The 22,060-nt window shown below is 39.6% G+C and overlaps 3 protein-coding genes across 3 annotated transcripts in view; 2 read left to right on the top strand and 1 right to left on the bottom strand.

The window, feature by feature from the left end:
- LOC109966809 (solute carrier family 22 member 5-like) overlaps positions 1-2,303 on the top strand; it is a 10,570-nt gene extending 8,267 nt beyond the window's left edge. Inside the window, 2 exon segments of the mRNA XM_020611972.1 lie at positions 1,366-1,501; positions 2,216-2,303. Coding sequence (XP_020467628.1) covers positions 1,366-1,471 — 106 coding nt within the window. The 3' untranslated portion in view covers positions 1,472-1,501; positions 2,216-2,303.
- Positions 2,304-2,313: 10 nt separating this feature from the next.
- LOC109966808 (solute carrier family 22 member 5-like) lies at positions 2,314-10,726 on the bottom strand. The gene is made up of 11 exons (XM_020611971.1): positions 10,419-10,726; positions 8,488-8,670; positions 8,240-8,343; positions 7,660-7,814; positions 7,324-7,495; positions 7,012-7,138; positions 6,629-6,729; positions 6,034-6,248; positions 5,270-5,452; positions 4,956-5,091; positions 2,314-4,128 (listed from the first exon to the last, which is right to left on the bottom strand). Exons 1-11 carry the CDS (start codon positions 10,698-10,700, stop codon positions 4,059-4,061), a joined length of 1,728 nt encoding a protein of 575 aa, XP_020467627.1. The 5' UTR covers positions 10,701-10,726; the 3' UTR covers positions 2,314-4,058.
- A 4,506-nt stretch (positions 10,727-15,232) lies between these two features.
- On the top strand, positions 15,233-21,040 carry LOC109966807 (sodium-dependent phosphate transport protein 2A-like). The gene is made up of 11 exons (XM_020611970.1): positions 15,233-15,368; positions 15,447-15,590; positions 15,756-15,867; positions 15,957-16,152; positions 16,620-16,767; positions 17,345-17,512; positions 17,657-17,773; positions 18,924-19,048; positions 20,037-20,149; positions 20,408-20,691; positions 20,823-21,040. The coding sequence occupies exons 1-11, from the start codon at positions 15,233-15,235 to the stop codon at positions 21,038-21,040; spliced, it is 1,761 nt and encodes a 586-aa protein (XP_020467626.1).
- The last annotated feature ends 1,020 nt before the right edge of the window (positions 21,041-22,060 follow it).

The following is a 22,060-nucleotide window of genomic DNA, read 5'->3' as shown; positions in this document are numbered from 1 at the left end:
ACGTGTACTTCAACTGCTTCTTATCAGCTGTGGTAGAAATTCCTGCCTACTTTTTGTCATGGCTTATGTTTCGCTGGTGTCCCAGACGACCGAGTCTCTTCTCAACCCTCTTAATGGGAGGAATGTCTCTCCTCTTCATACAGTTCATACCAGCAAGTACGACACTTCAGTGGACATATTTTAAACATTAAATCAGCATAGCTTTGATTTCTGTCATATTCTTATTTATTCTTTTATTATTACATACCATAATTTTATCATTAAATAGTCATTTGTTTACTGGCTCACATGCAAGAGAAACAGATATGTAGATGTACTCAGCCTGAGACATTTTCATTTTAACACACTGTGTAGAAAATGTTTAATTTCATAACCTGGAACACTTTTATATTCTATTCCCTCTAGACCTGATTTCTCTAGCCATAACATTTGAGATGATAGGGAAGTTTGCAGTGTCTACAGCATATGCAGTCGTGTACGCCTACACAGCAGAACTCTACCCGACTGTGTTGAGGAACACAGCTGTTGGTGCCTGCTCCATGGCTGCCAGAATAGGCAGCATCACTGCTCCATACTTAATTTACTTAAGTAAGAATGCTCTTATTTCTGCTGATGTTTGTCCCATCACATCAAGTTTCCTGTTGATTACTGTGAGATAAGTGCTATCTAACTAGAATTTAGGAAATCATACTAAATGTCCAGCAGTTTTTTTTTAATCCTTTAACTTTTGTACGTGCATGAAGTGCAACAGATTCCATCTACTTTGTTAGCAACATAATTTGTGGCCTTTAACATTCTCTTGACCTTACTGCCCCTGAGCACCACTATTCTGGCATATTTTGACTTAAAATACTACATGGATAAACTTCAGATGGCAAAATGGCATTCTTTATCTTTGTTCCTTGTCCTATTCATGTATGTGGGGGATCAGCTGCAAGACTCTCCGCCTCTGTCCAGTCGTCACAGTTCTTCAGAGGTGGTTGAAATGCAAATAAGAATGCAAATGAGACATTTTCCCTAATTTAGTTCTTAAGAGTAGTTGTTCTGGTTCCCTAGTACTGGTCCCCTACTACTGCATTAGCCTCATTAGAAACAAGAGGCCAGCAAGCAGCTGGTACCTCTACAGGAACAAAAGAACCAAACTCACTAGAGCAAAAACAAAAAAGCAGGCCTGATTAGCACTCAGATCAGACAGACAGCCAGCTTTCATTTAAAATATAGACATCCACTGTTAAGTGGTTTGGATTTACTGATGCAGTCACATCAACCACCTTTTGGTCTCTCTACTTTGTCTCCTTAACTGCTCTATGGTGCCGTTGTAGCTAAGACTGTTTCCCAGTCTTCTCCTTTGATGTGCTCCCACAGGAAGCTACTCCATTTCACTGCCTTACATCCTCATTGGAGGCCTCACAGCTCTGTCAGCGTTGCTGAGTCTCCTGCTGCCGGAGAGCTATGGAATGCCTCTGCCTGACACAATCACTCACATGCAGCACTTGCCCAGGTAACATTACACTTCCCTGTCACGATGGTTCCTAAACAATGGGATTATTACAAATTTGGCAGTTTGTTTTCAGGCTTTATGTCAACTTTATATTAGCTTGCCACCCTAGCATATCTGGTTATTGACACACACACCAAACCATTTGCCCTTGTACCCTTTAAAACTGTAGTTGAACTCAACTGACTGTAGAAAGGTGAGAAGTTAAATTTGCTTAATAAGTAATTTCTGTCAGCCTACAGTCAATTCCTCATATCTACACTCACCACTGTCATTTCTGTTGGCTATTGCTATCAATCATAAACCCAGTTATGTATAACCAGACAGGTTCATTAAAGAACCCACTGTAACAGACCCAAACGAACAGAAAGGAATAAGCTGATATTTTAAGGAAAATGCTCTTTCTTGTTAAGAGGTTGAGAAGATTTATAGAAAATTACAGTTTTACTTTAGAGGTGGTGGTGGATTTTGTTGCCTGTGTCCCCCATTTGCAGTCTGTGTGTTTAGTTAAGATAAGTGGCTTCTGGCTGTAGCTTCATATAACACACACACACAACAGTGATATCAATCTTTGCATGCAACTCTGCCTGAAGGCAAAAAAGCAGCTCATGGTTCAAGTAATAGTTAAGAAGAGGAAGTTTAAAACCAGGCCTGGACGACACTGTTGTGTGTCTCTGAGTTATATCTGTAACTGCATCATTGTGTTGTTTTCTCTAGGTGTTGTCAGAAGAGGCTTTATGTACTCGCACGCAGTGAGAAAGAGGAAAGCAAGGCTGAACGAAAGTCTATGGGTTGTCAGCTGAACAAGGCGTAGCACTAAGGCAGACACTGGAATATCGACTCTGTTTAACACATCTGTGCTAAATGGACGTTTGTCAGGTAAAACGATTGCTTTTTCACCGAATATGTGACATTATGCAACTTGACATTCAGACAAACAGAAACTTAGTCATCTCCACCAAAGTGAAGCAATATTTTGTGTTACACAGCATCAAGATACTGTAAAGAGTTTAATAATGCTTCTCTATGCAGTTGTTACCATACTTACATAATACTGCTGTTCATTGTTGCAATGATGAAAACTGTGTAACCTTTGGAAACTTAACAGTGCATACACAGAACAAAGTTTCTAATATTTTGATACCAAATTAATCAGAACCAGTAACCACATTAATCATGTTTCACATTTAACATGTGCATATAAATTATTTCTAGTGAATATTTTGTATACATCTTTGTGAGTCAAGATAAAATGTACAGAGTGACATGATGGGTAGACAGTTCTGTACACTTTAACGCAATCTAAAGCTCCGTTTCCACCAGAGGAACTTTACCCAGGGAGCAGAAACCGGGGGGGTACTTTTTGAAGGTCCAAGAACTATCAGGGCAAGACCTGACTGGTCAAACAGAGGGATCCATGATGCTGGAATTTCACTCAGGCACCGATGTAACTTACTCTCAGTTCCTTAGGTCCTCTGTTTGTAAGGGGCACTGTGTCAGTAGGCCTACATGAAGAAACCAGTGAGTGAGATTAGTGGATTGGAAAAGATTGTTTTGGTGTTTATGGAGCAGCTTCTCCTGGTGGCTGACCGAGGATGGAGCACAGCAGACGAAGGCCACAGAGGACAGCATGACATGGGCTGAAGCAAAACATTACTCGGAGTTAACAACCCCTATGCTCGTTATTGTATGTGCAATAAAACCTCTGTGATAAAAAAAAAACACCTGTTAAATGAGCATAAACTTGCAGAAAAGTGATAATTTCAGCACTGCCTGCAGTCTGTCCTGTGTGTTAACCATAACAAACTTTTTCTGTGACGCATTCTTACAACCCTGTTGCTGACTGTCGTGACTTTACATCAGTGGGCTATAATTTGCTCACCTTCCCTGGGCTTCGGCTTTGCTGTGGAAATGCAAATCACAATGTGTTCAAGGGCCTTTTACCCCAGGGACACTTCTTGGACTTTAGTTCCTGGAAATAAGAAGTACCAGGGACTTTCTGGTGGAAACGCAGCTTAACAGCCCTGTAATAAACACTGCCTTGGTGAAAGAATATTTAGTTTAAAAAGATGTAATGGCTGCACACCATTTTCATGGTACTGGTTTATTTACGCTGTACCAGAGTTGAATTCCTTGTGTATTTAAACATACTTGGCCAATAAATGTGATTCAGATTGTGAAATGGTTTCTATTTCCTCAATGAAATACATAAATGAAATAGGAAGAGTGTGATTATGTAACACAAACTGAAGTACAGTCCCACAGTGTCCCACAGAACTAAGTCAACGCAGAAACAAAACTTTCCAAGTATGGCGGTATTTGTTACAGGGCTCCTGTAATGGTACCGTTTTCGACTGGTCACTATAGCAGTGTAACAGACTTCAAACTGGTCATACTTCAGTTATATGTATTTCTATCAAGCTTTAATTCACCTCTAAGAAAAAGGTCATGAATGTCATCTGTTTTACTTGTTTCGTGATAAAACATTTTAATAGTAAAACTAGTAAGTACTGTAGCAATACTACACAATATTAATTCACATAAGCAGTGTTTTATACAATCAGAGCTGACTTTCGAAATGCACCACAGGCTTTGAGTCTCCTTTCCTATGGATGAATGGACACTTTATGCTGCTGGGACAAAAGACACAAAACAAAACATGTGGGTTAGTGTTTTGCATCAACTATAAGAAAATTAAAAGCTGCAACTTATATTTTTTCCATTTCATTTCTTCATTACTAACTTTATCACCATCATGAATAGGTACGTTCACTGTCATTATCACACATGATGGATGAAGATAATGATAATAAAGGTAATGGTTATGGTTATATTAAAGGACTCTGGCATTTTCTGTTTTGTCTCTGGTTATACAAATCATAAAACCTTCTTTTTTCTTACCTGCACACCTGATATAATAATATAGTTTAGACCTTTGTCAGAAAGATAAGGTGGTTTTAAGCACAGTATCAATAAAGCGTGTCTACAGTAATGGTGCCTGTAGTGGGCAAAAGGCTAGGACAGGTCACACAAACATACAGCTTTTTGACATGACATACCGTTTTAAAACATAATATTCTTAAAATATGACTATGTTTCATAGTTTTCTAAACATTTTTATTACACAACTTAATACCACTTAAAAATACTTTATTCTTACAACAGTTTTAGTTTTATTAGTCAAGATTATTACTTTATTCTTACTCACTTTTTTCCCACAAAATCTTTTTTATTTTGACCTTTTTTCAACAGTGAACTATTTAAAATGGAATATCTGAAAATTAACTTTTCCACTTGTTAATTTAGGTTATAAAACAATTTCTCAATTAATTTAAGAGTAAAGTGGTTTTTGCAGCTAACCACCAGGCATCAAGACACTTAAATCCACATAAAGGATCTAAAAACATCGTTTGCATGATATTATAAGACTGACATAGAAGAAGCTTAAGATTCTCACCTGGGTCTCCTATGCATCTGGTGAATAGTTTGAGGGAGAGGTTGACCAAAACTCTCTGGAAGGAAGAGAGTGGCAAAGGCAGACATAATAGCCAGAGTCCCCATTGTAATATAGGGAAGGTACTTAAAGTATATACCTGTACAAAGAGATGATGAAATTAAGACACCTGGATCCTGCACGTGTACAGTGTATAAAGAGCATCCAAACTCCATATAGGCAAAATAAGAAGCTTATCTACTGAAATGTGTCCATATACTAAGATAAGTCGAGGTTAAACAAATGATGATGATTACTATTTGCTCACGTTTACTCACTCAGATGTAATAAAAAAGGTGCAAGGCAGCTTCCTACTCTGGAAACAGTAGTGCATGCCCCTGTCGCAGTGTTCCTCAGCACTGTTGGGTAAAGCTCTGCTGTGTAGGCAAACATCAGGGCTGTACCAGTGGTAATACCAAACTTTCCCAGCATCTCCAGTGCAACAGACAGATCTGATAAACCTGATGGGTTAATGCGTGTTAGTGAGTATTTGGAGATTTTTTTCTTAACAATTCAACATTAAAAAGGTCTAAAGGCTTATGGATAGTTTGTGGGCGATGGCAGTGTACTGATGTATCACATGGGTTTACATCAAGAACAATAGGTGCAGGTGTTTAGACATGTCGGGTACCACAGTACCTGTGTGGATTTCCCTGGAGGAGCTTTGAAAATACAGTCCCATGTGTTCAACAGGGAAATGTGGGCAGAGATGTGCCTCTGTAAAAGTGCAGTACTTGGTTTTTGCCAGTTTCTGTTTGGCCTTGCAAGATTTTGTGCAAATAACGTGGTCTGCCAGTTTTGAGTAGATTTGCCTCTGTATGTGATTTTGCAGTGTTTTCTTAGAAGGAATATGTTTAGTGTGACACTCAACATGCAGAAATGTGAATGTTATTTATAAATAGCCTGGAAATGCAGTTTGCCATCTGAAATATGTGCCGATTGGTGACACTCCAACAGCAGCGTGTGTATTCTGGCAGCAAATATATTTTTTTGTCTGAGAAATCCCAATCTGTCAACATTTAGAGCATTTTGTTCTAATTACTTTGGGGCACCAGTTGAATGAAGTACAGCGACAGTCCTCCAAGCAGCAAGATAAAGATGATAGAAATTCGTCGGGGAATGTATCGCAGAGCCAGCCAGCTGGAAATGTATGCCGGCACCTCTACAGCTGCTGAGATAAAGCAGCTAATATAGGGATTAGCATGCAGTCGGGATGTGTTCAGAGACAGGCCAAAGTAGCCAATACTAAGGGTGAACCTGTGAAGACAGGGGTACAGAGATGTGAAACAGCATTTAATAGCACATACAGTGGTAGCAGCTGCAAACCAATGCTGTCAGACTGACTGTAGGTCTGGACAGAACAGCTTAGCATGCATGGTATGAGTGGGATCAAAAATAACAGCATAAAATAAAAAAAGTAGTTGAGTTCAGGTGAAATTCATACTTGTAATTTGTAGCAGTGATTAGTTAGTGAGTGTCAATGGATATTTAAGAATGTGATTCTCAAGGCTACTAAATCATGTGGAAGGAGTATGTGGAACCAAAGTCTATGTAAATAAGTAACTGTTAATGATGTCTTATATGTTTGGAGAGTGAAATATCTGGACAATGACCTGTACATGATCAGACATACTCACCACAACATGCTCAGAATGACAGTTGTGATTCTGATGTTCTTGGTCCTCAGCAGGTTGAAGATACTGTGATGCTCATTAGGATGCTTCTCTGTATTATCACCCTGCAAGATACAAGACCTAATGCTCACCAGCAGTTTGTTTTTAGTCATGCTACGCTGCTATATCTCAACAGTTGCTGGAAGGATTGTCGTGAAATTTTGTACAGACAATGCTCCACAGAGGATGAATCCTACTGACTCAGGGACCCCGTTGATACTAAAAATGTTAGGCACCACTAAAGTATGATGATAGGCTGCTAGGCAATTTGGTATATACATTTACATTGCTCACATGCATTTGCTCCTGTGTGAAATCCTACATGGTTTAAGTCAAAGAAAACGTACATTGTATTCAGCAAAGATGATCTGTGGTGCCTCGACTTTGTTCTTCTTAGCAGCATCTCTTATTATGGCCTCAGCCTCTGCCACTCTTCCCTGAGAGAGCAGCCACCGAGGAGAGTCTGGAATAAACCTGCCTCAGTATTCAACATTGAGGCGTTCAGGATGGATTGGAGGGGTTTAAACACAACAAACAGGGTGTATTCAAGAAAGAGCCAAATTATTTATTCCCCTGAGAAGACTAAAATCATGACATTTATGGCACACGGTAAGGTAAACTTACTGTAAATACATTTTCTTGTAATGTGTACAACCTACCACCAGAGGGGCAGGTAGAGCAGGCCAGGCAGAGACAAAGCCCACAGGAGAGATCGCCAGTCCCTTAAAAAGTAAGCAAAGAGGGGCAGGATCATGTAGCCAACGGCAAAGCCCAGACATACGCCCAGAGATGAGAACAGGACCCGCACATTGCCGGTCAAGATTTCAGTGCCTACACACAGAGAGAGAGGAAGAAATACAGAGAGAAGAAACACAGAGATAATAAACAAGAACCATCAAGATACACAGCTGCCTTTGTATTTCCATCATTTTCCAAAATGACAGTTTTACACTAATATGTAAAATACTGTAAGAGCATCAAATGTTCAACTGTACCCAAAACAAAACCAGATACATAGTTGGAGATCTGTCCCAAACCGCTGAGGAAGAGGAGGATGGCGAAAACCGTCCAAGAAGGTGAGAAGATTGCAGCAAAAGTGAAAATGGTCTGAACTGCCATGGTTGCAAAGAGAACAGGCTTTCTTCCAAATCTAGGGTAAGAAGTCAAACATAAAAATAAAAGTGAAAAAAGACCAACAAAGCAAAACAAACAACAGTGATCATTAAGGCGATGTTTTTCATCTTTCTCCTGGACTGGAAATCACATGCAATATAGAATTAAAACACCAGACAATACTATAAAATAAGCTCATACTGAGGAAAAGGTCTCTCATTCTACTATTTTGATGTGATTATAATCTGTTTTGTTTAGGCCAAAGTAGAGCATCTTCAGTAAGAATTTACAATTAAGAACAACAATTAAAAACTGACTATGAAAAATAAGAATCCTACTGACTTTTCATGATAGCAAAAAATATTAGGCAACAACTAAAGTATGATGATATTCTGCTATGCAATTTGGTATATACATTTACACTAAGTACACCATTTCATTGTGAGGTGATGTTTTCAGTACCTGTCAGAGAGCTGCCCTGAGGCGAAAGATCCAACCAGAACTCCCAGGAAGTAAATTGTGGAGGTGAAAGGCTGCTTCCACTGCTCATTGCACACCAGGTCAAACTAGAATATCCATACATGAACAATTAACCATTACATGTATGGACCACAGGTAACCCATGCCAATGCCATGAGCATTTATGTCAAGCTGGAGCAATCCATTTTGGCCAGTATTACTGATGCTCCTGTACCACCATGCACACTGACCTCAGAGATGATGGTGGACTGGTAGATGTCTCTGCTGTAGCTCCACCCGTCCACACAGCCTTCCTGCTCCAGGTCGGTGAGGTTGATGTCCTTGCCAGGACTGTACCCCTGAGCAGAGAGATTTCTGACCACATCCAGTCTGTATCTGCTGCATTCGCTCACCTCCTGTTTCCCATTCACCACCTCAATCACAATGGGACAAAAATTATTAGTATTAGTATTAAAATTTGGGTTTCAGTGAAGGTGGCACCTTGAACATGATGCCATTCTATGTAAGGCAATGTGTTAAAATCAACTACAAAGCTACAAATTTGGGTATACAGTGGGTACAGAAAGTATTCAGACCCCCTTAAATTTTTCACTCGTTGTTATATTGCAGCCATATGCTAAAATCATTTAAGTTCATTTTTTTCCTCATTAATTAACACACAGCATTTCATTTCAGCCCCGACTTAAACCCAAATTGAGCATCTCTGGAGAGACCTGAAAATGGCTGTCCACCAACGTTTACCATCCAACCTGACAGAACTGGAGAGGATCTGCAAGGAGGAATGGCAGAGGATCCCCAAATGCAGGTGTGAAAAACTTGTTGCATCATTCCCAAAAAGACTCATGGCTGTATTAGCTCAAAAGGGTGCTTCTACTAAATACTGAGCAAAGGGTCTGAATACTTATGACCATGTGATAGTTCAGTTTTTCTTTTTTAATAAATCTGCAAAAATGTCAAAAATTCTGTGTTTTTCTGTCAATATGGGGTGCTGTGTGTACATTAATGAGGAAAAAATGAACTTAAATGATTTTAGCATATGGCTGCAATATAACAAAGAGTGAAACATTTAAGGGGGGCTGAATACTTTCCGTACCCACTGTAAAACAATAACGACCATGGGAAAACTGCAGTAACTGCACAAGAAATATAAAAGCCTTTGCAGACTTTAAGTGTGCAGTTCAATCATGACCAGGTATTAACATAAACAATCTGAATTATCTTTTAATTATGCATTTGAACACACTTTAACTCTATCACCGTAGGATTGTTAATATTAAGGTAATAGAGTAATGTACAGCCTATACAGTATATATGCAAGTATAAGAAGAAATAAATGTATTGTGCATATCATTTTAAAACTATCTTTGCATGTGTAGACTGGAGAACTATAGGGTTAAAAGTGGACCTTACTGGTCATTTAATGAATATTTAGATAGGAGGAGCAGTAACAGGCCTTTTTAGAGTGACGTAATATGAGCGCGATTGATTTATCCATGTGAACAGGAAGTTATACTGTCACTCGTGATCCTAAGTAGTGATAAAGTTCATCTGCAGGCAGATACCGGGACACAAATATCGCCCTAGTATTAAGCGGCAGAGGGGCTGTGGGCTGTTCATTTGACTTTTGTAGGGGAATTAAGGAGCGTCTGCAGACTAAAGGTAACCCTAAACTTGGGACTTGGTCTGTGCGCTGCTGGCCCAACAAAACGGCCTATTTTCCCCAACTAGAAATCCCCAAGACGATACCCAAGGACAGCTTTTGTAAAAATGCAAATACTGGCAAGGTGGAAAGTACATTTTATGCCCGCTTTGTAGATTTCCACTAAAGTAAAATACTATAATTAGTCACGCAAATACTGGATACCTTTATCTTGCAGTTTTTTCTTCATTCTTCGTTTTCGTCTCTTTTCTCTGCTCGAGAGGGATATGTTCTTTTTTGCAACATTACCTTTTTGCAGATTTTCCCTGTAATCGAACACTAGTCTGATAGACTGTGCTTGATTCATATTGCACTTAACCACCATTACCGTGCACATAGTGGGAGACTTCAGACGCTCTTGGGCGCACTCTGGCGGCGACATGTCCCTAAACAGGTGCTTAGTTCGTTTATTCCTCCAGCCAGCTGTGAGAAAACAAGGTGGCAAAGCTGAATCTTAATTACCTTTATCGGGATGATAGCCTTTAGCCAGTCTTGGGTCAGGTTGACATCCGGAACCAGGCAGCGGTGACTGGGAATGTCAGTCAAGTATACAAGAGAGAAGGCACTATAGCCATTGGGAATCATGCTGGCACAGAGCAGGAAGAAAATGGTTTTCTGGAAAAGTCCCCACTGACCCAGGAAATCTATGGTGTCATCATAATCCTTCATGGTCTCTTGTAAAATATGTCTTCCACAACTGCTGTTTCTACCGCAAAAGGAAAACAAAAAAAATAACGTCTTCATGCCTCCTCCCAGTTAGCCACTCCCTGTAGGAGATAACACATGTCTCATGCAACTCTCCGAAGGCCACTCAGATTTCTTTTACTGCTGTGAGCTGGGTAGATAATTATAATACAATCATAGATACGGAGAATACAAGAATGTGGTTGTGATAACAAATGATTGCATAATTTAAATGAACACTAAAGTGAAAGCTGTCACCCTTTTCACACAAATACAAGATTTTGAGTTTCCTGAGCCAAATCTTGACACCGTTTCTTATCATTGTTGGGTTATAAATTACAAAGTTAAAAAGTTAGTTATCTGACCAGTCGCTGATTAGATGTCCACAACAAGCACGTGAACCATGAAACTCTTGCTGGTCTGTTGCAGCATTTATTAACAACTGTCAAGTGAGTATTTTGGAGATTTGCCAATCAATTAATGAAAATGTAATTTGTATAGAAACTTTCATACAGGTTCATTCAATTTGCAGTGCTTTACAGATAACTGACAAGACAGAAGAAATGTGAACAGATATTTACTGCAATAGAGAGGTCTACTTCCCTTGAAATAAACTTTGACAAAAGGATCATCAATAAATAACCTTTTTATTGTTATTATTATAACAAAGAGGTAGAATGCAATACAATTACCTAACCACCAGTGGGGAGGGCAGGCCAGGCCAGCCAGAAGTAAAGCCAACAGGACAGAGCTCCAGTCCCTAAAAAAGCCAAGAGAGGCAGCATCATGTAGCCAGCAAAGCCTAAACATGTGCCCACAGATGAATAAAGGACTCACAGTACCAGTCAAGATTTCAGCTCCTGCACATTGTGACAGAAATACAAAGCAACTTGTAGTAAACTAGTGTAAGGCAATACATATGTGTTTTTAAATAAACTGCTAAAACAAATACTGTTTCCGTAACATTCTTGAACATGTACAGTAAAAGTCTTAGTGACAGATGTATAGGATGAAAACCTCATGTACACAATTTACATTCACTTAAATGTACAGGGTTGCCATAAATAAATAAATATAGTAAATACAATTATTACAAGCATGCAGCTTTTCACATGTATGGACAGACTTGCCTATGTAGTCAATCTGATAAACACAGTAGCAGTAGTAGTATGTGATAACCATCACACAGTAAATTTTAACACAAGCTATTTATGACAATCTATCCAGTGGAATAACTGAATGCTTAGCTTATCAATTGTAATAGACCTATATTAACAATGATTATATTGTATTTTTTATTGTTTTTGTTTCCACTGTTGCAACCTTTATCCTTCTCCTCTGTCATTTATTCACTCTCTGAAATAAAATAAATTGTTTTAAATATCTGACAGTGCATCAAGCAGTAGGCTCAAACCTGCTTAGTAGGTTAGAGGGCTAGGAGTAGTCTGCTGTGTTTAACGCAGTGCCTTTGCTGGATGATGTCACCATATGGTGCTGCAAAAGTTTAAGCAGATCAAACCTTTTGCTGCATTGGGTTGTTTTGTCAGAGCCTCTGCAGTGAATGAAATCCCCAATAGCAATGAATGGAGAGAGCTGTGGTTTTTCACAGCTTTGAAACTCTGTAAGTGCGGCCTTGTGGCTCCCGGTATATTTAGTGTGTTTAACTTGAGCACGAAGGGTGCCTTTGTTTTATGTTCCACAAACCATGAGTGAGTGAGTGAGTGAGTGGTTGGTTGATAGGAGGTGGCAGGTCTGGTGTCATGGTGCAAGGACAATAATCTCAGGCTCAACACGAACAAGACGAAGGAGATGATAGTGAGCATGAAGGAGAGGAGACCTCATCGGCCACTGTTCATCCAGGGGATCGAAGTGGAGAGGGTGAGCAGCTTCAAATACCTGGGTGTCCACATCAATGAGGACCTCACCTGGACACTTAACACCACACAGCTGGTCAAGAAGGCCCAACAGCGGCTGTACTTCCTGGGGAGGCTGAGGAGGTTTGGCATGTCGCCTAGGATCCTTTGCAACTTCTACAGCTGCATCATTTTGTGTTACTTATTTATCTACTTTATATTTCATTTGTATTTTGTGGCATTCATGTGGATGGCAAAGTAAGAATTTCATTGTACAGGGAAACACGTTTCCTAACTGTGCATATGACAAAATAAACACTTTGAACTTTGATGTAGATAAATACATAAACTTGTTGTACTGTAGAAATATTTACAACATAATATGTTTAACTGTACCAAGCACAACACATGCTACAACCCTGGACATCTAAGAATCTGAAGACAGTCTTCTGTGTTGTCCTGTAGGACCGACTGCAGAGATAGAGACACTGGGGTTGCACTGAAATTGTTTCCTCCCTGAAGCCAATGCCAATGCAACTGGTATGACAAGCACATCACAACAAATGGAAACACCTAAATAGACTGGAGGAGCAGGCTGGACCACAAAGACAAGTTGCAACAATTTAAGTTTGCTATAGGCATGTCTCTCTTGTTGTGCAAAAACTGAATCCCTATACAGCACACTGGACGTTAAATGGACACGGGCACAACTCCAAGGCACTGTATAATGACAACATCAAATATATCACACACATGACCTACCATGAGTTAAGCCCATAGAGTCAAATAAAACAAAAGTAAAATCAATGAACACAATATTAACATTTCTTTTGAAAAGAATCCTTATACGATAATGAACAAGTACTGAAGGGTGTGCTGGCTCACTGTAGCCTACAGAAGCTGTGTTTGGTGCACTGGAAAGATTTTGGAGCATCCTAAAAATGCTGACTTCTTTAAGTTCACTAAGAACTGAACAAACAGGTACATCCAAATAACTTAACTGAACACACTAATGAAAAATACAAATCAGGGAGTAGGATAATGTGGTGTATATGCACAGACAGTAAGCCAACGCTGAGGCACCTACTGTAAATCAACAAGAAAGACTAAGACAATACTAAATACTCACGAGGTAGGGCAAGTCGTCTCCTGACCAGCAAGTTGGTGGTTCGACTCCCGGTCTCCCCACATGCCTAAGTGTCCCTGAGCAAGACACTGAACCCCAAGTTGCTCCCGGTGGCTTCAGTGGTTTGACTAGCACCGTGTGGTGGCAGCCTTGTCGTCATCGGTGTGTGAATGGGTGAATGGTGTATAATCTTCCTGTAAAGCGCTTTGGCCAGTGCATAAAAGCGCTATATAAATACAGTCCATTTTACCATTTACCATTTAAAGATACTAATACTAAGACTAAATACACAAAGAGAACAGGATGATACAAAATAAGGACCAAGGATGGGCAGGAAGAGTAAAATAAGAAGACTGTGCAATGATAGTAACAACAAAACATAAGTTCATGCCAAATAATAATGATAATGTCAAACAGTTGTAGGCCACATGCAGGAGTTTCCTTCAGAAAAAACCTTGAGTAATAAAAACTTGCAACATGCAAATGCAGAACAAGACAACATTAAACACAGCTTCTTTGGTTACAACCATAAGAGCATTTTCTTGTTAAAAAAAACCCAATAATGATCATCAAGAAAAAAAATCTCCACAACACTAAATGACTGTGAGTTACCTTTCTTGCAAGGTGATAAGTACAACCCACTATCAGAGAGGCATGTAGAGCAGGTCAAGCAGAGAAATAGCAACAAAGATTTCCCTTAAATAAGTAAGCAAATAAAAGCAGTGTCATATAACCAAAGGAAAAACACACATGCAGACACCCAGTGAGGTAAACATTGACAGGCAAGACCTTCCTGCAGAGAGAGAGAGAGAGAGATGCTGATGAATCAGTAGTTTATCAGATAAATCAAATGTAGAGCAAATCTTGTGTCAGTAGTTAGTGGAGGTGTAAATATGCACAGAGCAGGAAAGCAGCCACGTAGATCCCACATACCTGTATCTGGTGGATGGAGGAGGAATGGCCTTAGCTTTCCATTGTACAATCAGTCATCCATGCTCTACTAATAGAGTTAATCTGTACTATATAGTAGCACCTCCCTTTCATTTTGCCTCTCTTCTCACCCTCACCATCTTGTCTGTCTTTTCCTTTTCTCCTCTACTATAAAAAATAGCATATGAGATAGAGAGAGCTGGTTGTTGTCTTTCTCCTTACTATCAGCTGCAATCTACATTAAGTGAGCATTCATTTTCTGAAGCAGACGTACAATTTCATCAAAAGCCAAGGTAAGGTAAAATATTTAATAATATAGTACCTTCATTTGGTTTAGAAATACCTACTTAAAGCAGCACTGACCGCAAGTAATTTTGCTCTGCAATTCCTTTGTGTTTTGATCACAGCACTGTTTATGGTAAAAGTAATATTAAATCAAATATTTGCTCTTTGTTACATTGTTAGTATATAATAGTATTGTTACTATAGTCTTTCATAAGTAGTGGTAGTATAAAAGTATAATTCAGTAACAATACTATCACATGTACTTTCACCACTCTTCATACTACAGTACCACTTCTTAAGATACTACTACTAGTTACAATTTCTACTACCACCATGAATAATAAGCACTACAAATTCTGCTTCAATTACCCATAATTAACATCCTCCAGGATCAGATTATGGAAACTCAGGCAAGACCACAGCGAGTGAAAGCAGCTGTATCTGCTCTGTGCAAAATCCCGCTCCTCCTCCTGCTCCTGTACCTCTTCGTGTGCTCCCTTGACATTTTAAGCTCTGCCTTCCAACTAGCTGGAGGTAAGCACAGTTATCCATTTTTGTTACTCACAAAATATACTGTGTTTCAGAGAGGTCCTGCTTGTCTCTCCCTTCTAGGAAGGGTAGCAGGGGATATCTTCCAGCAGAACACCATTCTGTTTAACCCAGTAGCAGGGCTGGTGGTGGGGATACTGGTGACAGTGTTGGTCCAGAGCTCCTCCACCTCTACATCCATCACAGTCAGCCTCGTCTCCTCTGGTTGTGAGTTACAGTATTAACAATTCTACAATGTTAATTACAGATAATACAGACGTGTAATGCCAGTACTTTGACAAGACCTAAACAAAATAATAAACACTACATATTTCACGATCGACTAGTTAAAAAAAAATCTACGTACACACATTTTATTGTTTTCCTGTACAGTGCTGGATGTTCAGTCAGCCATTCCCATCATCATGGGCTCCAACATCGGAACATCGGTCACCAATACCATTGTTGCTCTAACGCAGGCTGGGGACAGAGAGCAGTTTGAAAGGTACTGCTTTGTCTGTGTGAGCTTTCTATACTGTATCATTATTAGCATGTTTACTTAAAAATAAAACATGAAAATTGTGTTTATTCTAGGGCATTTGCTGGAGCTACAGTACATGACTGTTTTAACTGGTTGTCAGTTTTGGTGCTTCTTCCTCTGGAAGCTGCGAGTGGTTTACTGAGGCGTCTGTCACAGGCTGCCGTCGACTCACTACAGCTCAGTACTGGAGATGAAGCTCCTGAACTTCTAAAAGTCCTCACTGAGCCACTTACTAAGAGGATTATCCAGGTACTGTGCGTGAACATTATCACAGGAACTGTTTATTTCTACTGTTAAAGACATATAAAGAAGCATATCCCCTAAAGAGTGGACACCTAGAAAGCACACCTTGGAAAGAAAACAGTTAGCTTTAGCAAACATTACATCCTCCTTTTAAATCGAGAAACTGGAATAAAATTGATTTTACACACCCCGACCTAGCAGTGAAGGAAGCAGCTTTGGAGAAATAAAGTTAACGGCAAAAGTTAGTTTCACAGTTAGGCATTATAACACTATGAAAACAAAGGTCTATCATGCCATAATAGTGACAATCTCAGCCCAAACATGTAGAAGTTGGCCACCAATCTTTTACAGAGGCAGCAAATAACATCCTTAAGGCTAAAGTGCAACATCTCTGTGGACAGTTGATGGCAGCAATAAACTGTAATTCTAACACAGCATAATAATAATAAAATGACATGATTCTCTGTTTCTAGCTGGATAAGTCAGTTATTACAGCCCTTGCTACAGGAGACCAGAGTGTGAGGAACAAGAGTCTGGTGAAGCACTGGTGTCATATCACAACCACAGAGGTACTGGTACAATACAACATGATGCTTCTTGTGTTCCATTCCCTGGAGTGTTGTTTGTTTTACTTGCGTTACAGATAGTACTATAATACACTGTGCTATCTAAAAAACAAAAACTGTTACACCAGATTGATTATGGCTATGCTACCCACATGTATGTTCCACTGTGTAGTGTTACTCATACTGAATGTGCAAACTGTGTTGCATTAGCATACGTGTTCAGTATTTTTAATTGTACCATGATCTCTTTGGCTCAGCCTGTACTCTACTTCTTTATCATTGCTGACAGGACAATGCAACATCCTGGGGAACACACAACCTTTCAGAACATGCACAGAAATGTACGACATTTTGTCAGTTTTACAGTATTTGGATTTTTAGGTTTTTACTCCGTCTATAGAATAACACCTCTCCTTTGCTGTACATTTTCCATTCAATCACTAGATTTAACTTCTATCAATCAAGATGCAATGCAAATTAAACACTGATTAGTGATGTTTGTCATTTGGCAGTTGTTCTCACAGAGTAGCTTTCCTTTTTTACATCTTGGTAGTTGAACATTGTGCATGCAAACAATCTTGTTCTCTGTATATATTAAACCTCCACGGTGTCACGACACTGTCTCTGCTCAGGCAGGCATCTCTTCGTGAACTGCTCTTTGTCAGATGTGGCCATAGGCCTAATCCTCCTGGCTTGCTCCCTGTTGGTGATGTGCAGCTGTCTCATACTTCTGGTGAAACTGCTCAACTCTCTGATGAAGGGCCAGGTGGCCAGTGCTATTAATAAAGTCATTAACACAGGTACTGCAATATAAGAATATTAAAGCCCTGAAGTATAGCTTTTCCATTTATTTTGCTCTTTTAATTTTAATATTAGCTATGACAATGTACAGGACAACACAGTGGTCAGATTTTGACGTTTCCCTCTCCTCTCCTGTTCTGTAGATTTCCCTTACCCCTTTTCCTGGCTGGCAGGTTATCTGGCTCTAGTAGTGGGAGCAGGCATGACCTTTTTGCTTCAGAGCAGTTCTGTCTTCACCTCTGCCATTACTCCTCTCATAGGTAACACACCAAAACACAAAATTAAAAGTGTAAAGCAATAAATATACAACAATATGCACTCACTGGCCGCTTTATTAGGTACATCTGTACAATTGTATGCAATTCAATGCAACACTTCTTTATATTCCAACCTTCTCATGTATGTAGCTGGGAGGACAAGAATATAGACATCTCTAAATATAATGTGGTCCAGTTCAACATCACATTTAACTATAACCTCAGTAATAAATATGAGAGTTTTCTTGGTCTTCCAGATCTCATCTTGACCTCCACAGTTCCCCTGATCTGCCATCTCTTAATTACATTTCTTACTGTGGAAACTGCAAGCTGACAACGCTTTGCTATCTTCTTGTAGCCTTCTCCTGCATTGTGGGCATCAATAACTTTCATTTTCAGGGTCTTACACAGCTGCTTAGAGGAACCCATGGTTGCTGGGTGTCCACAAGTGTGTGCACAAGGTTTGAAGAGTCAAAGTATTTGTACAGCTTTGAAATTGGCATTTACCAATGACAGCTGTTGCTGTGCATCAGATCTAACGAGCTGATTAAGGTCTGATACCTTGTGAGAGACTTTGAGACTCTGGAACTCTTAGGGTGCCCAAACTTTTGCACCATGCCATAATCATGTTTTTATTTTTTATTTTTGTTCAATTTATGGCATAAGAAGTAACTATGCATCACTGTTTGCAGAAAATATTGTGCATTTTTTCCATTTCCAAGAGAAACTGTGTTAACATCTGTTCAAATAAAAAATCACCAAAATCTGTTATTTATCAAGGGGTGCCTAAACTTTTGCATAAGACTGTATAGGCTATATGCTTATGGTTATTTTCTACATTTTATACATGAAACATATTACTACTGAGAGTTATAGCAACATGTCCTGTGCTGTTCACTGCAACAGTTAATAAATTACCTCCTCACAGTTTTTATAGCCACATGCAGCTCCGTCCAGCTTGGTACAGCATTAACAGGACTGACCAGAATATGATTAAACATGTTTGCTAAAATTCCTTCATGAATAGGACTTTGTTCATGCCTTTAAACTAAAACAATGTTTTGTCATTTGGCAAAGTGTTTCGTAAATCAAATTTGTAGATTTTGTAAAATGCAAAACTGCTGTGAATCATGATCACACTATGAATCTGCAGGCATTGGTGTAATCAGTATTAAAAGAGCCTACCCCTTAACTCTGGGATCCAACCTTGGAACTACTACAACAGCTATACTAGCAGCCCTGGCTAGTCCAGGAGATAAGCTAGCTGCTGCCACACAGGTACACACACACACACACACACACACACACACACACACACACACACACACACACACACACACACACACTTGTTTTCATCATTTACAAGGGCCTTACAAAGACTTACATTCATTTCCAGAAGACTTACCCTAAACTTAACCAAAACTGCTACTTGCCTAACACTTAACCCTTACCCTAACCTTTCACTCCATGGTTTTCGTAAAACCATGAGGTGAACAGAGCCTCCAGTTCCCACAAGAAACTTCAAGCCACAAAATGCCTCAGTCACCACTCGTGCCATTAATACATGTGAGGGCAATGTATCAGTCATAAGCTCCCTGTCTCTCTTCGTGGTGCTCAAACCCAGTCTCTTTTTTACAGTCTTTCAGAAATGCTCAAGCATTCCATCTCAGTTTACCTTTGTTTCTCTCTACCGTCCTAAAATTATCCAGACTGTTTGTTTGTGTCTGTTGTGATGAAAGAGTTCAAACTGTCTCCGTTTTTCTTTCTAAAATTGTTACTCCCACTAACACCGCTGGTGCTGAGAGAAACTCATCACTAGCACCGTTAGTGTTAACACATCCCCTTAACAACAGCCTCGTATCTTTGCAAACATAGCAAACACACACTTAGTAAAGTAAATATAGCAACTGAAACACCCCATAAATCACCTACAAAACATTTAGTACTGCCCAGGAGGTAAGGACACCAACAACACCATGGCAGCCATTTAGGTAAGTGATGCTAAACGCCCAAAGACATCACAACCACCAAGCAAACACCTACTGACACTGGGAAAACATCTTGCAACATGATAAAAGGTACGTAGCAAAGCTTCATTTAGGACCTACTGTATGTCCCAATTAGTTTTTAGTTGGCAGGATTTTTTAAAAGGTTTTCAATATAATTGAATCTAGCTGAAATCAGTCAATTATAGTCGATTGAAAGAAAATGTCAGCAACTCCTTTGATTTTTGCCAACATCTTTTATTCGTACCTCTTTGTTTCAGGTTGCTTTGTGTCATTTTTTCTTTAACCTCCTTGGTATCCTGCTGTGGTATCCCATACCAGCCACCCGACTACCCATACGCATGGCCTGTGCTCTTGGCAAATGCACTGCCAGGTATGATAAACACTAGTTTGTTTTTTCACTCAGGCTAAACAAAATGGCTAAGGAGAGAAGCTGGACCTTCAGTGGGGACTTGTTGGGTTTTCCTTATAATAGTGTGCTGTCTAGACCTGATTGTGTAAAGTGCCTTGTGTCAATTGTTGCAAATTGGCACTATACATTAAATTGAACTGAAATCAAGAGACCAATAAATAAAATAAAACTCCACAATAAATTGAAGAAGGGGTAAACTAACAGAACTCACACATCAAGGTACCGCTGGTTTGCTGTTCTGTACCTCCTCCTCTGCTTCCTGCTGCTCCCATCCTTCGTGTTTGCCCTCTCCATGGCGGGCTGGAAGGCGATGACTGGGACTGGTGTGCCAGTTATGATGGTGATTATATCTGTTGCAACAATAAACATGCTCCAGGCACGTAGACCTGAATGTCTGCCGCTTGGACTGCAGAACTGGGATTTTCTTCCCTGTTGGATGACCTCGCTGCGGCCCCTGGATAACCTCATCACCAGGGTGACCCTGTGTTGCAGGCGACAGAGAGGTAAAATCTCAGTTGCCATTATGATACAAATTCAGCCATGTTCTGCTGTTGACACTAGGACACTAATTTACTTCTTCCCTGTCTCGACTCCTGAAATTCTGACTCTCTACTTCAACATTGGATTTATAAAGCAAATGATGGCTGTGTAATGTCACTTGAGGACAACACTATCAACCTCGAGAAACCAATAAAGGAGAAATGGAAGCACAAGAGCTGGCAGAAACAAAGAGGACTTGGCAAACCTCGACATTGTGAGAACAACAATTGTAACATGGGAGCAGGGTTGTCCATAAAGAAAAACACTCACACAGACAATCAGGACACTCAGCTGAGCAGCACTTACTTCTAGTGCTGCTGTCTTGCATCTGAAATGTGCAAGACACTGCATGCACTTACAAACCTGAATGAACCTGTATCACTGGAAAAAAAGGTTTTACAATGGTGTGCTGAAAAAGAGCACAAAATGGGATTTCTAACCAGCAAATCCCACATACAAACTTTGTTCATGAACGCATTCCAATAATCACCTTCTTTCCACTTGTAACGTCATAAAAATTTGACCACAGATGTCATAGGTACAAAACAAGTATTTGAGGTTCTGCACTGCTTTATTGTTTTTTCTTTTTGTTAGAATGAAATAAATCATTGTTAGAAAACGTATGAAGAGGGATTAACTACTGTAACTAATTAACTCCGTCAGTGATCATGTTTCTTGTGAATAAACAGCGTAGGGGCTGTGAAAGCTTCATAAAAGGAACTGTGGCAGTAACAGAAAGAAAGAAACTGTGGTTTTTAAGTGTCAGTCTCACACATGGTTTAATCTGGCATTACCTTTGCTGTGTGTGACAAAGTTTTGTAGTAGTTATTTCTTGGCCCTACTTTACAATCTGTGTTGCATCTGCATTTACTTCATCTCAGGAAAACAGCCTTACACACAATGATTGGAACATTTCGGACAGCACATGATAACTCAGAAAAGACATGTTAAAGACAGTAGAAAATACCGACTTATTGCTGAAAACAGTGAATCTTAATACGCTGGTGATTGCAAATTGAAACCACTTTCAAATAAACTTTACAAGCTACATACAAAGTAGTGACCACTATGTGACCACAGGGTGGAGCCAAAGGAGCCACATGAAACCAGAATGTAACTACACGTAGTCAAGTACAGTTTTGAGGTTTTCATACTTTGCTTGTGTACATTAATTGCTGTATGTACAGCATCTGTGATCAGTATGCCATAAATACATATCTAGCTAAAAACAAAAGAAAACTATTTCACTCTGCTGATTGAAATAAGTAATTCAGACTTAAAAATCAAGTGGTTGTTATTCAGTTGTACAGTAATGCTGATTGATTTACATCA

This window comes from Monopterus albus, unplaced genomic scaffold, assembly GCF_001952655.1.
Source record: "Monopterus albus unplaced genomic scaffold, M_albus_1.0 scaffold119.1, whole genome shotgun sequence".
Classification (NCBI taxonomy): domain Eukaryota; kingdom Metazoa; phylum Chordata; class Actinopteri; order Synbranchiformes; family Synbranchidae; genus Monopterus; species Monopterus albus.
Note: the sequence above shows the minus strand (reverse complement) of the source record. Positions and strands in the feature narration are given on the sequence as shown.

Coding starts and splice junctions, on each gene's coding strand:
- LOC109966807 (XM_020611970.1), top strand. CDS start 15,233: ATGGAAACTCAGGCAAGACCACAGCGAGTGAAAGCAGCTGTATCTGCT. Junction 16,768..17,344: donor GTTCCATTCCCTGGAGTGTT/GTTTGTTTTACT, acceptor GTCTCTGCTCAG/GCAGGCATCTCTTCGTGAAC. Junction 19,049..20,036: donor AGCTAGCTGCTGCCACACAG/GTACACACACAC, acceptor TCTTTGTTTCAG/GTTGCTTTGTGTCATTTTTT.
- LOC109966808 (XM_020611971.1), bottom strand. CDS start 10,700: ATGAAGACGTTATTTTTTTTGTTTTCCTTTTGCGGTAGAAACAGCAGT. Junction 8,671..10,418: donor AGGCTATCATCCCGATAAAG/GTAATTAAGATT, acceptor ATTGTGATTGAG/GTGGTGAATGGGAAACAGGA. Junction 5,092..5,269: donor ACCTTTTTTATTACATCTGA/GTGAGTAAACGT, acceptor CTCTTTGTACAG/GTATATACTTTAAGTACCTT.